This window comes from Myotis yumanensis, unplaced genomic scaffold (assembly GCF_028538775.1).
Source record: "Myotis yumanensis isolate MYYU_CA2020_CCGP unplaced genomic scaffold, mMyoYum1.0.hap1 SCAF_2, whole genome shotgun sequence".
NCBI lineage: Eukaryota > Metazoa > Chordata > Mammalia > Chiroptera > Vespertilionidae > Myotis > Myotis yumanensis.
Genome location: NW_027223753.1, coordinates 93,970,802 through 93,983,519, shown reverse-complemented (window position 1 = coordinate 93,983,519; position 12,718 = coordinate 93,970,802). Strand labels below are relative to the sequence as shown.

The 12,718-nt window shown below is 44.6% G+C and overlaps 1 protein-coding gene across 2 annotated transcripts in view; it reads right to left on the bottom strand.

Annotated features, from left to right (window-relative positions):
• Nucleotides 1-774: 774 nt before the first annotated feature.
• LOC139003677 (leukocyte elastase inhibitor-like) overlaps nt 775-12,718 on the bottom strand; it is a 43,195-nt gene continuing 31,251 nt past the window's right edge. Inside the window, exons 1-8 of one of the 2 annotated variants that reach the window (XM_070405822.1) lie at nt 9,881-9,955; nt 9,298-9,371; nt 8,554-8,728; nt 7,142-7,279; nt 6,479-6,596; nt 2,979-3,121; nt 2,726-2,893; nt 775-1,281 (exon numbers count right to left, since the gene is read on the bottom strand). In XM_070405822.1, the coding sequence (XP_070261923.1) occupies nt 880-1,281; nt 2,726-2,893; nt 2,979-3,121; nt 6,479-6,596; nt 7,142-7,279; nt 8,554-8,721 (1,137 nt within the window). In that variant the 5' untranslated portion in view covers nt 8,722-8,728; nt 9,298-9,371; nt 9,881-9,955 and the 3' untranslated portion in view covers nt 775-879. Of the gene's footprint in view, nt 1,282-2,725; nt 2,894-2,978; nt 3,122-6,478; nt 6,597-7,141; nt 7,280-8,553; nt 8,729-9,297; nt 9,372-9,880; nt 9,956-12,718 lie in introns of those variants that run through there. The other variant, XM_070405823.1, reaches the window with a different exon arrangement.

Genomic DNA, 12,718 nt, shown 5'->3' with positions numbered 1-12,718 from the left:
ATTAGCCAGCCCACCAGCTTTGTGGGAGCAAGAAAATGCAGCATTTCAAGCCCCATTCCAAGGAGTGCATTTGACTAAGGTTTATATTGATCACAGAGCCCTTCCCCATCCAGCATTGCAAAAAGCCATCCCATTGCTATCACAATCTGGACTAGATGATGGAAATCAAGAGCCCTTATCAGAAAACACACAAGAAGCTGGTAACAGTGTGATCCTTGCAACCCTCTAGGTTAACAGTCTCCCCTACTTCACTTCTCTTGTTGTAGTTTCATGGCAACTATTAAGATAAGACAATTACTTCTTCACTCCTTGTGATCCCACACAAACTACAAACCAAGTGGATAAAGGAAAAGAAGCTCTCTCATTGTTTGAAATCAGAGGGGCTATAACAGAATACTAATCCTGTAGAAAAAGGGTCAGAAACACTGGCCAAGGCAAATTTATCTTCATAATCCAACCCTTAATTGGGCTGCTCTCCTATATTTCTATTGAATGTCTGCTTTTAAGCCTCCCTTCAGCAATGACTATCTCTCTATCATAGCTTCCAGAAGTCTATCTGTGAAATAAATTACAGTTCTATAATTTTTCTCATGGCTATCAAGAGAGTACAGCAGTTTCATAGTTTACTACACTGTCAAGAATCTACATATCTGCTTGGTGCATTCAAAAACAATCACTAAATTTTTCAATATAAAGAACGGAAAATAGATACTTATGCCAAAGATAATGGGTGTAAACAGCCAACAAAGCTGACATTACAAAGGAAATTAGAGATTTGTTTTAGGGGGTGATGGATTTATTGTAGAAGATATATGAAAACTATCACCATTGAAAGGGCCAGTAATAAAGTCTGAGCTTGGCCTTGGACTTCCACAGTCTCTAAGGGGAAGAAAGTCTGCCTAAGAACAGGATGTTAGCTGAGGGATTGTGTCGAATGAAAAAAATGAATGGATGGTCGGCCACAAAATTTTCCTCTGGCATGAGCATGCAGAAGGTGGCAATTCCGGCTGTGGCAGCTGCTGCCTCTGTGCCCTCCTCATTAACTTCCACAAATGACTTGTGGACAATTTTTGATATAAAAAGATCTCTGGATCTTGACATGCCAGACAGATCAGCCTTGCTATTAAAGAGATCCTCTATACCCAGGCTGGCCAGGTGAGAGTTGAGGTTGTAGCTCTCTTCTAGCTTGAACTTCGGCAGGTGGACGTTGACTTCAATGGAACTCAGATTCTCAGGCTTGGTCCACTCATCCAGTTTTTCCAGGGTCAATTGTTCTTCAATCTGAAATGAGAAAGGGCAAAAGAAGAGGTGAGAACTCTTTCACATAAACAAGGCAATACACATTATTTACATGGATGGACTCATGTTATCAGTTGCTAATTCGTTTCCTTCTCTTTCTGTACCAAAATAGATTCCATTTGGAGGATTTCATTTCTTTTCAGCAACAGTTGATAATAGAAGAGAGATGTGGTCCAAGCCATCAAGGGCCCCAGAAACAGGGACTTTGGACATCAGATGCTTCAACTACCCATTCACCCACCCACCCAACCATCCATCCACCCAGGCTTTCCTAAACCCCTACCACACTGGATTACTGTGATAGGTCATGATGGCTGTGATTGCTTTAACTGGTTGATTGATGCAAGGTAAAACTCAAAAGTTTTCTTCTATTTCTTCTATTCTGAACCCTACTGATCACTGTGGTTATCTGTGAACTCACTGTGCTGAAGTAATCTCTAATAGATTTAGCTTGTGGGTAAAAAGAGAAAAGGGACTAGTTCCTCATCTAAAATTGGGAGAGGGTTAATAATAGTACCTACCTTATAGCATTGTTGTGAGCATCAAATGATTTAATGTATGCAAAGCACTTGGCACACAGTACTAGTAAGAGCCACAAGAATGTCAGCTATTATCATTACCATATTACTACTATTATTGGACTAGAATGGGCCCTTCATTCCCCTTGTTCTACTGATGCTGATTATCTCTTTTATGAGGCTGAAGAATTTTTTTAATAATCATAGAAGAGACAAATATGAAAATACAATTAAAAGAAGGAACATACTGATTTTAATACACACTTCATACATGCCAATAATTAATATTGGACCTCTTCCTGATAACAAGTTTGGTTAGGGAGAGGGTAGAGAAAAACCACACAACAGGCTAGAGACACTAAAGAAAACCATAATCTTCACAGTTTTGCCTAGTCCTACCCTGAAAAGAAATGTCTTCGCTTTAACTGAAATAAAATAGAAACATCATACAAAGTTCATATGAGAACATAGGCTTTGCTTTCAAGCTAGTGTGTCATATGGGTCTTTTCTACCACGTAGCTGTTGGAAATTTAATTCACAATCTATATGAATTGTAATGAGAATGAGCAGTGTAATAATAGGATTTTGTAGTACAAGTTGAAGATACCTACTAAGAATGTTTTGGGATTTTTAATTTTAATAAATTTGTTTCAATAATATAATTCTAATTTTAATGAAATTTCCTCTAAAGTTCATTTAAGAAAATTCCTGTGAGCTGCCACTGACATGTTACATTTAATATAGATTCTTAGACGCCCCCTACCACAACCGTACACTGACAGTGTCTGAAAAGTTAATCTTAGGGCTTCAGAGTAGCAAACATTAATGTCCTACTACCACACAACATACACACAGTCTGAACCCATCTATCATAAAGAAACATGAAGCATGAGTGTGGGAGCCATTACCTTCTTCAGACCTGTGGCCTCGTCCTCGATGTCATCTGGCAGCAGGATGACCATGCTGAGGTCCCTGCCTTGGTAAGGCAGCTCCAGCACCCGGCACTTAAGGTCCTCGATGTAGCCAAATGGAAATGTGCTCTTCTGATACATCATTTTCACTGTTTTTGTGTCTTTCTGAACAGTTGAAAAACCAAGTCACTCACAGTATTATCTGCATTCTCTTACAGCAAAGAGCAATTTTATAATTACATCACCTCACCTTATTCAATCTGAAAGGTGTATCGGTTGTGGCCTCTTTACTGAATTTCTCCTGCCAGTTTCCTTTGAAATAGATGGCATTAACTAGCACAAGTTTGGTCATATTATCAACCACGCCTGCAGCCAACAATTCTGGAATTTTCCCTAAAGAAATAAAGTTAAGTTTTTTTTTGTTAATTCACATATCAGCATTCCATTTTTCAATTGCATTAAAATGCAATTTAAATTCATAGTTTTTATTTAATTCCCATTAATGTATTAAGTTAAGGAAGCCGTACCAGTGTATTTTGAGTGTAAATAAACCAACTAAAGGGTTTAAAAGTTAAAAACAGGACAATCTTTTCTGCATTGTTTGAGAAACAATGAGCCTTCTTTTGGGAATGGCCATTCTTTAGGAGGCATAAAAATTATTTCTTAATGAAAATGATTTTTAAATAAATTACTTCTTCAAAGCCTGCAAGTGGAAGCTGCTCTCACAGAAAATATTTTCACAGATATGCAAAGGCTAGGACAGTTAGTCCTCTGAAACAGCAGTTACCCTGTGACCGCAGCATGGCTATGAAGAATGCCTTGGATGGGAGACAGGTGTTTTCTAGGTGCCTTGACTCAGACCTTGACGAGGTTAGAGAGAGTTGTAATGGAGAAACAGCTGAGATGGAGCCACTCCTGACAGTTTAGACCAGACTTTTGCCAAAATACAAATGGCCACAGCAGTTTGTGTCACATATGAGAATACTAGAGCCCTAATGCTCAAAAATTGTGCAAGGGGCTCGGTGCCTGCTGCTGCGGCTGCCACTGCAGCTTCATCCAGAAAGGTCATCTGGTCTAATTAGCATATTATGCTTTTATTATTATAGACTAGAGAACCCGTGCACAAAATTCGTGCACTGGAGGAGGGGCGTGGTGTCCCACAGCCTCGCCAGTGTCTTCTCGCTGTCCGGGGAGTGGGACTAAGCCGTGAGTCAGACATCCCTAGCACTGCCGCAGAGGCGGGAGAGTCTCCTGCCACCGCCGCAGCACTGCTAGCTGTGAACCCGGCTTCTGGCTGAGTGGCACTCCCGCTGTGGGAATGCACTGACCACCATGGAGGAGCTCCTGCATTGAGTGGGATCGGGCCAAAACCAGCTCTCCAACATCCCTCAAGGGGTGCTGGATCGTAAGAGGGCACAAGCCAGGCCGAGGGACCCCACAGGTGCACCATTGGGGCTGGGGAGAGATGCGGGAGGTTGGCCAGCCAGGAAGGGACCAGGAGAAGGCACCAGGGCGTGTCTGGCCTGTTATGCTCAATCCTAATTGGCCAGACACCAGCATCAAGCTAACCTACTGGTCATAGTGTCTGCCCCCTGGTGGACAATGCACATCATAAGGAGCAATTGGGTGGCCTTAGCATATCACTAGCATATTATGCTTTGGTTGAACAGATGACTGACCTGATGACCCGACACTTAGCATATTAGGCTTTTATATAGGACTAGAGGCCTGGTGCACAAAAATTTGTGCACTCAGGGGGGAAGAGGGGTCCCCCAGCCCGGCCTGTGCCCTCTCACAGTCTGGGACCCCTTGGGAGATAACGACCTGCTGGCTTAGACCTGCTCCCGGGTGGCAGAGGGCACGCCCAATCCCTAGGTGCAGCTCCTGGGCAGGCTCAGAGCAGGGCCGATTGGGGAGTTGGGGCGCCGCCCCCTGTCATGCACAGAGCAGGGCAGATCGGGAGGTTGCGATGCCACCCTCAGTCACGCTCAGGGTAGGGCCAATTGGGGGGTTGGGGCACCGCCTCCTGTCACACTCAAGGCAGGGTCGATGGGGAGGTTGCGGCACCACTCCCTGTCACGCACAGAGCAGGGCCCATCAGGGGGTTGTGGTGCCACCCGTCATATACAGAGCTGGCCGAATAGGGGGTTGGGGCACTGCCCCCTGTCACACAAAGAGCAGGGCCCATCAGAGGTTTGAGGAGCTCCCCCCTGTCACTCACAGAGTAGGGCCGATAGGGGAGTTGGAGCACTGCCTCCTGTCACACACAGAGCAGGGCGGATCAGGGGGTTGGGGTGCTGCACCCTGTCACACTCAAGGCAGGGCCAATGGGGAGGTTATGGCTCTACCCCATTACACACAGAGCAAGGCCCGTGGAGGGGGGTTGGGGCGCCGCCCTCTACCACCTACAGAGTAGCGCCAATCAGGTGGTTGGGGCGCCACCACTGACACACTCAGGGCAGGGCCGATGGAGAGGTTATGGCTCTACCCCATCACACACAGAGCAGGGCCCGTGGGGGGGGGGGGGGGAGGGTTGGGGCGCCGCACCCTGTCACAAACAGAGCAGGGCCGATCAGGGGGTTGGGGCGCCGCACCCTGTCACACACAGAGCCGCAGGGCGATCAGGGGGTTGGGGAGCTCCCCCCTATCAGGCACAGAGCAGGTCTGATCAGAGGGTTGGGGCGCCTTCCCCTGTCATGAACAGAGCAAGGCAGATAGGGAGGTTGTGGCCCCGCCCCCTGTCACACACAGAGCCGCAGGGCAATCAGGGGGTTTGGGCGCTGTCCCCTGTCATGCTGATCCCGGTGCCGGGAGCCTCGCTGCTCCACTGATCCCGGTGCCAGGAGGCATGTTACCCTTTTACTATATAGAATAGAGGCCTGGTGCACGGGTGGGGGCCAGCTGGTTTGCCCTGAAGGGTGTCCTGGATCAGGGTGGGGGTCCCCACTGGGTTGCCTGGCCAGTCTGGCTGAGGGGCTGAGGGCCATTTTCAGGCTGGCGGGTGACTGAAGCTCCCAACTGCTCCTTTTTTTCTTTTTCTTTTTTTTGATTCTGGGCCAGCTTTAGCTCTGAGGCCTCGCTGCTGAAAGCAGGTTTCTGGCCTTTACCTTCTGTATTTGATACAATGTTGCGGTCCGGCTGGCTGAAGCCCAGCTGACTGAAAGCCGGTTTCTGGGGTTTTGTTTAGCTTCTATATTTGCAACATAGTTGCTTAGAGTTGCAGCTGAGATGCCGGCAAGTCAGGCGGGGAACGTTGGAGTCTGCATCACTGGAGCAAGCAAGCCTCCCTGTTTACTTCAGTGCATGGCTGCCTGCCGCCATCTTGGCTGACAGTTAATTTGCATAAGGATATGCTGATTAGCCAATGGGAAGGGTAGCGGTCGTACGCTAATTACCATGTTTCTCTTTTATTAGTGTAGATTCTTTTCCATAATCTGGGCCAGGATGGAATTCCCTCAAAGGTTTATCCTTTTTATCCTACATTGAATGTTACTTTTAATTTTAACATGTGGTTTGGTGAATTTATGGGGAAAATATTTAGCTGCTTCTGTGAAAGCATGTTGAACTTCCTACTTTGAGGAATATCCACATTCAAAAGCTGTCTGGCACTGGGCAGTGGCAGAGTTTACCCCCAGCACGAGGGTGAGGGCAGAGGAAAAGGGCAGGGAATCATCTGCAGGCTGGGAAAGTGGAAGGAGGAAAGGAATGGCCAGTGTGTAATGAATGCCTACATTCGGCCCACTCTCTTACCTTCAGTCTGCCCTTTGACCCACTCGTTTATCACCTTTCTTGCATCTTCAGAGGCTCGCTGAAAATCTACACTGGCCAGTTCAGCACCATACATTTTCTGGGTTGAAGCTAAGAACTCCTGTTTAAAATAAAAAAGGTAAAAAAAAACCCCCACAAAACAGGAATAACTCCTAATACATACAGAAATGGTTTTCTAAAATCCTTAAAAGCAGTAGAAATTGTCCTAAAAGACATAAATTTCATTGTAACAAAAAAATTCTAACCCTTACAGTTTTTGCATTATGGTAAAAAACACATAACAAACACTAAATTTACCCCCTTAATCATTTTAATTGTACAGTTCAGTAGTTTTGGTGTTGCATAAAATTTACCAATTCTTTTCTGATCTTTGGCTAACATTTTCATAAATAAGTATACAATGGTTGTTCTTGGAAGTGAATTATGGAATTCACTCTTGCTTTAGTAACACAGCCAGGGTCAGTCTTTTCCTGTGAAGATTATCAAATGAAATCAGATCCTTAATGGGTATACTGCCATATGTTTAAATTCTGTATCATATTTCTGAATGTATATAAAAATGAAAACCGAGTTCTATGACTTGATTGTGCTGGAAAATGTCTGCACTTTTTCGTGAGTTTTAGAATGTGAATGTAAAGTACTCACCGGGAGGAACTCATAGGTTTTCTCTCCATATAACCTATTAGCAAGTTTCAGAATATAGGGAGCTCCACGCTTGTTGATATCAGCATTCAGGCTCTGAAAACTTGAATGAATCTCCTTAACTGCATCGAAGTGAAGAGTCTAAAATAGAGAAAGCATTCTTTCTATAGCCATTTATTTTGAAACGAATTCCTTGACATTTGCTTCTATCAAATTAAATTAATGCTTTTATTACTAATTATCAATAATTCCCAGCCCAATACTTTATTAAACTTTCATTGGAGAACAAGAAAATAAAGAATCTAAAATGTATCACTTTGTGAGACATAATTACATTAAAAGCTCTTTTTATGTCACTTTTTATCATTATATTCCCATGAGTGGAAGTGGTTAATAGGCTAAATATTTACCTATGTCTGCTTTTTCTCCAAAGAAAATCATAAGCGGTATATTCACATATAAATTCTGTATCAATTAGTGTTTTACTGAAAGTTCTCAGAAATAAACAGTAAAATTAAGAATCATCCCCTATGTGGAAGCACAAAGATATTACAGAATTGAGGGTATTTTTAAACTACACTATCAGCATCAGTAACTTAAAAATAACATCTATAAACTTAACATTCAGAAAAAGTTTAATTTTCATGTTACAAATCAAGAATCCCTTCATGGTTTTATGAGTCCTGGGCTGGTTCCTTACTTTAACACACAAAGAATAAACCTACACAATGTACAAAGTCCAGTTACTCACCAAGATAGGGAATGTTTGCACAGTTGCGATGATAGATCTGCTTTAATGGAAAAGCAGGGGAACCCTTAAAACTGTTTTTTGCTGAGACAAAACAGTCCCTGGATAAACCTCAAAATAGAAGCTGACATTACCCTGCAAGAAGCAACTAACAGTTATTACCAGGGGGTAAAATAAAAAAATGGATTTTGGGAAATATAAAAGTGCTTTCATGTCTGCAGTGGTAAAGACCACTGGTTTTTCATAAATTGCTGAAATAAAAGATTTGCAGCTGGAACAGATGGGTAAAGTTGAATCCAAGGCTGGACCGTCCCCAGTTACTGGCACCTTGGAATCTTTCCCCTACTTCCAAGGAGAGCTGGAGTTCCCCTCTCAGAATTCAACAAAGACCACACAGCACAGTTGTAACTTTCTTCACCACTGTATGCTCAGCCAAACAGAAAACAGTGCCTGGCACATAGTATGTGCTCAGTAAAAACTCAATCATGAGTGAAAGCCTGCATATAAATGAACTGCTCTTGGAGCTTTTCTGAAAGTCTGGCCTCATCGTGTGTAGTTGTGGAACACACAAGCACAGTGTTTAAAACTCCCTGTAAGAGCTCAAAGGCACAGCTTTTTAGGAGGGACTTTCAGGGAACCCAGACTCCTTTTGTTAGTTTCTGCTGACCTTGGACATCTGTGCCTCGGTAGTGCCTCTTGTCCCAAGAAAGATCATGGCCAGCGCTGAGGAAATGCTTATGGGGGAGATGAAGATGTTCCCAGAGGGGTTGTTGTCCTTCAGGGTGCGGAAGAGGTCCACTGCGAACCGGGTGTTGGCCAAGCTCAGCTGCTCCATGGTGAGGCTACAACACAGGACAGAGGCCTAGCACACCAGCAAATATGGCCATGACATTTCTCCACGTCTTCTTCGCCCTGAAACACCCAGAAACTTGTACTTCCTTTTCTTTTCTCAGGAGGTCAAGAGCACTGTCTCATGAGCACACAGGTGGGAACTGGACAAGGATCCATCAGCGACCCAGGGCCAGGAGCCAGGGAGCCGAGAGGGCTCTGACTTGCAGACTCAGTAGCCAGCACTGGGCCTTTCCTACTCAGTTGGGGAGCACAAACATTTCCCACCCTTTACCTGAAATGATAATTTTTTATTAGAAAATCATAGCTACCTACTCTGCATTAAAGCAAATTTCAGCAAAGTCATCGATTTTCCTCATTTTCAAGATTCAGTTGCTAACGTTTAGAGAGATGAAGTGTCCCAAGTCCTGAGGCTGGTGTAGGATGTGAGAGTTTGAAAACCCAGCACAGGCCTTAGGGTCATGGTGCAGCCCACCAGGAGCAGGGGACAAGCATCCTCTCTGACACCCACCCCTCAGGTGCAGGTGACTGGCCCTCCACCTCAGCTCAGAAGCCTGCTTACCAATGCTGCCTCCTCTCAGAGCTTGTTTCCACAGAGATGGGCAAGGAAGAATAATAGTGGTGCCAGCTGCTTCCCTGTCAGTAATACATTGAATTATTACTGTTGTTATTGGAAAGTAACCTCTAGGATCACATTGGCCTCCTCTCCCTCCCTCCCTCCCCCCCCTCCCTCCACCTCTGCAGCATTGAAAAGCTGTGCCCCCTGGGCTGCCTAAAAACTGTCCCAAACTGCCCAGGGAGGCAGGAAGTTGAGAAAGAAATAAAAATATTATGATCTCAGGCTTGGCTCTGCCTTTCAGCCACAAGGCGGCGCCCAGTATTTCGCAAGCGAAGAAGCCCTTGCGCCCCGGATTAGGGTATTGGTTTGGGGTTGTTTCCGGGTGGACTCCCCGCTCTGATGAGCAGTGCAGGCAGCAGTCCCAGAGGTGCAGGCAGCAATCCCAGCAAAAGCGCAGGGGCTGAGGGTACCCAGGCCACCGAAGGCCAGGGCGGAGCCAGGAGTAGGCAGCTGGCAGATCCCAGTCCTGAGCAACCCCCACTGGCTTTGTCCCACTTCCCTAATGGGCCTGGTGCCCGGATCTCACCCGTTGCTCGCTGCCTGGGTGGTGCTGGGGATCTGACAATGCCCTTGGCTCAAGCACCGCCCTTATATAGTCCCTGAGGTGGGTGCAGCAGGAGGAGGAACCAGGCGTTGGCCAGAGGGGTTGGGTGAAGGGGGAGGAGGAGGGAGAGAAGGGCGGTGCTGGGTGGCTGGGAGCTGGGGCGGAGCTGCAGAAGGAGCAGGGTGGGGCAGCAGGGCAGGCACAGCCAGTAGAAGCCTAGATGAGGGTGAGCAGGGGGAGATGAGCACCTTTTTGAGTCTAGGTGAACTCAGAGGTCTGGCAAGGATCTGAAGGCCTAGTTCTTGCCTAAGTGTGAATCACTGAGATGACATAATGTGTCACCTCTTACAGGGCAAACTAGCCCCTCTGAATCTCATCTATATACTCCAGAATGGTTTTCTTTTCCTGTGTTTTTGTTTTTGTTTTGTGGGGTGCAGAGGGACCTCCAGTATAAGATAAAACAGTGCTGTCAGCTGATGGTCGTTGGTGCCAGTGCAATGCCACCAGGAATCCCCAATTTAGGGTGCAGTGAAGAAGGACACTTTATTCAGTGCAAACAGTTCAATTGTGATACAGCTCAGTTAGTAGCATGAAGCAGCAGGTGGCAAGGTGGCCCTCTCTGGCTAGCCAGCTCTGCTCTGCTCTGGTCTGCTCCACCTGCTCCATTCCCATCTCCCTCTTCCTGTTTCTCCAGGAAACAATCTTGAGTGGAAAGAGAAAGTGTGCTCCCAGAGCCAGAAAGAAGCTGGCTTAGAGCGAAGACCCCACCCCTGGTCTCTGATTGGTCCATCCTTATGCAAAGGAAGACTCCAAGTCCTCAAAGTTTCATTGCTCCAGAAAGCACTGTCCTGATTGGTCGGAATGGAGCTGCTCTGATTGGTTAGTGAAAATGCTGATAAGGATAGAAGTACACAGTTCCAATTGAATGGGGAAAGTCTCAGTCTTAAAGATTGAAACATATTCTCGGGACCCCTTTCTAAGGGGTGGCTCAGGTGCAGGGACACAGTGCAGGCAGGCAGCTCAGTGAAGTCTTCTCCTTGAAGTGCCCTCCTAGTGAGCCCCCTCCCCTCCCCTATCCTGTAGAAATGGCTACAAGGGTCTGTCTTATAAATTTGAGTCTATTTAGACACCAAGAGTCCTTCTTGGTAGGTATTTTCTTTCTAAGGTCCCAAGTTCCGAATAACAACCTTGATGTTACTATCTTTAGAAACGAAACCGAATTTTCCCCATATTCTTCTCACAGTGATGGCTACACCACTATTTCTGTGGGTCATTTGTTGGTTTCCCACTTTAAATGTCTGGGAATGTAACTTCACCAAAATTTATAGTGGTTGACGGTCTCAAATAATTCTGCATTCATGAAACTTGTCCCCTGTTTTCTTACAAATCTCAACATGAAACAGCAACAAAGAAAAAGCCCTATTTTGTGTGTGTGTGTGTGTGTGTGTGTGTGTGTGTGTGTTAGTAAGGATAATATAGTGTGAAAGGGATTGTAGATTTTTGTTTGTTTGTTATTTACTCTGAGAACTTGTTTATCATGAAAAGGGTCTAGGAAGGCCCAATAATCAGTGATAAAAATACTCTTCAAAGATTTTTTTTTAAGCAGGAAGAGTTTAATAATGAAGATTTTAGACTGATTTACAGTTTATTAAATAAAGAAACCAACACTTATTGAAAGCCACTTATTGCTAAATTCAAGGGGTTTGATCAGATCTGGTAAGCTCTCCACCATTTCTCACAGAACCAGAGCACCACTCACTGACTTCTTCAAAGAGGTCAATGTGAGAAAGTCAGGAAAGAGAGGCTGCTCTGAGAAGTTGTTAAAGTAAAATCTGAGACACATTAGTTGAAGAAAAAAGTTTTCTGAATTTTATTTTTTCTCCTGCCATGCTGTATTTGTGCTTAACGGGAGTTAGCAATCTGGGTTAATTAGAAAACAAAGCCATTTGTATACTGTATATAAGGTTCAGAGAAAATTGATCATTATACATTAATCAAGCAATACATTTACTGTCTAAGTTTGAGGCAAAGTAACTGTTCTGTCAAATAACATTGGAGTGTTCTCCTTGTGAATTTGAAATATAAATGGCCACAATCAAAGCTCAGAGATACTTACACACTCAGGAAGGTACAGTGTTTGGTATATCTACCAAATGAGCACATGCTTACCCGAGCTCCAAGCAGGAATGTCTCCCCAGAATGAAATGTGTGTGAGCACGTGCACCTGCAGGCATGTACAAGAATGTGCATAGCAATGTGCTTTGTACTAGACCTGCATTTGGAAACCACATAAATGCCCATCAGCAGAAGAACAGACTAATAAATGCAGAAGAATAATATACAGTAATAAAAATGAGCAAACTACAGCAATGCACAGCAACACGGCTGCATCTCAGAGCTGCACTGTTGAATGAAAGAACAGACACAGAAAGCTGTATGGTTTGATTATAGAAAGTTCAAAAACAGGCAGAGCTAGCATATAGGACAGGGGTGGGCAACCTTTTTGTGAGTGCATGCCAAAACCAGCAAAATCTCTGACTCAAAATTCTTCTGCGTGCCATCTCTAATTTTTTGAGAACATGTTACGCCTACTTGATATCTCTTAAGGTGTACGTATGTGAAGATCCTTGAAGAAATAATAAAATTCATTTTAGCAACAAAAACAGTATATGATGATGAAAAATACATTTATTTTTTAATGTATACATGTACACTGATAGTCCGACAGAAAACTTTATGACTCCGTTTGATATTATCAGTGGGACTTTTGCTGCTGCATCACTGATGACAAAGATTTTACATCAGGTTTATATTTCGTGA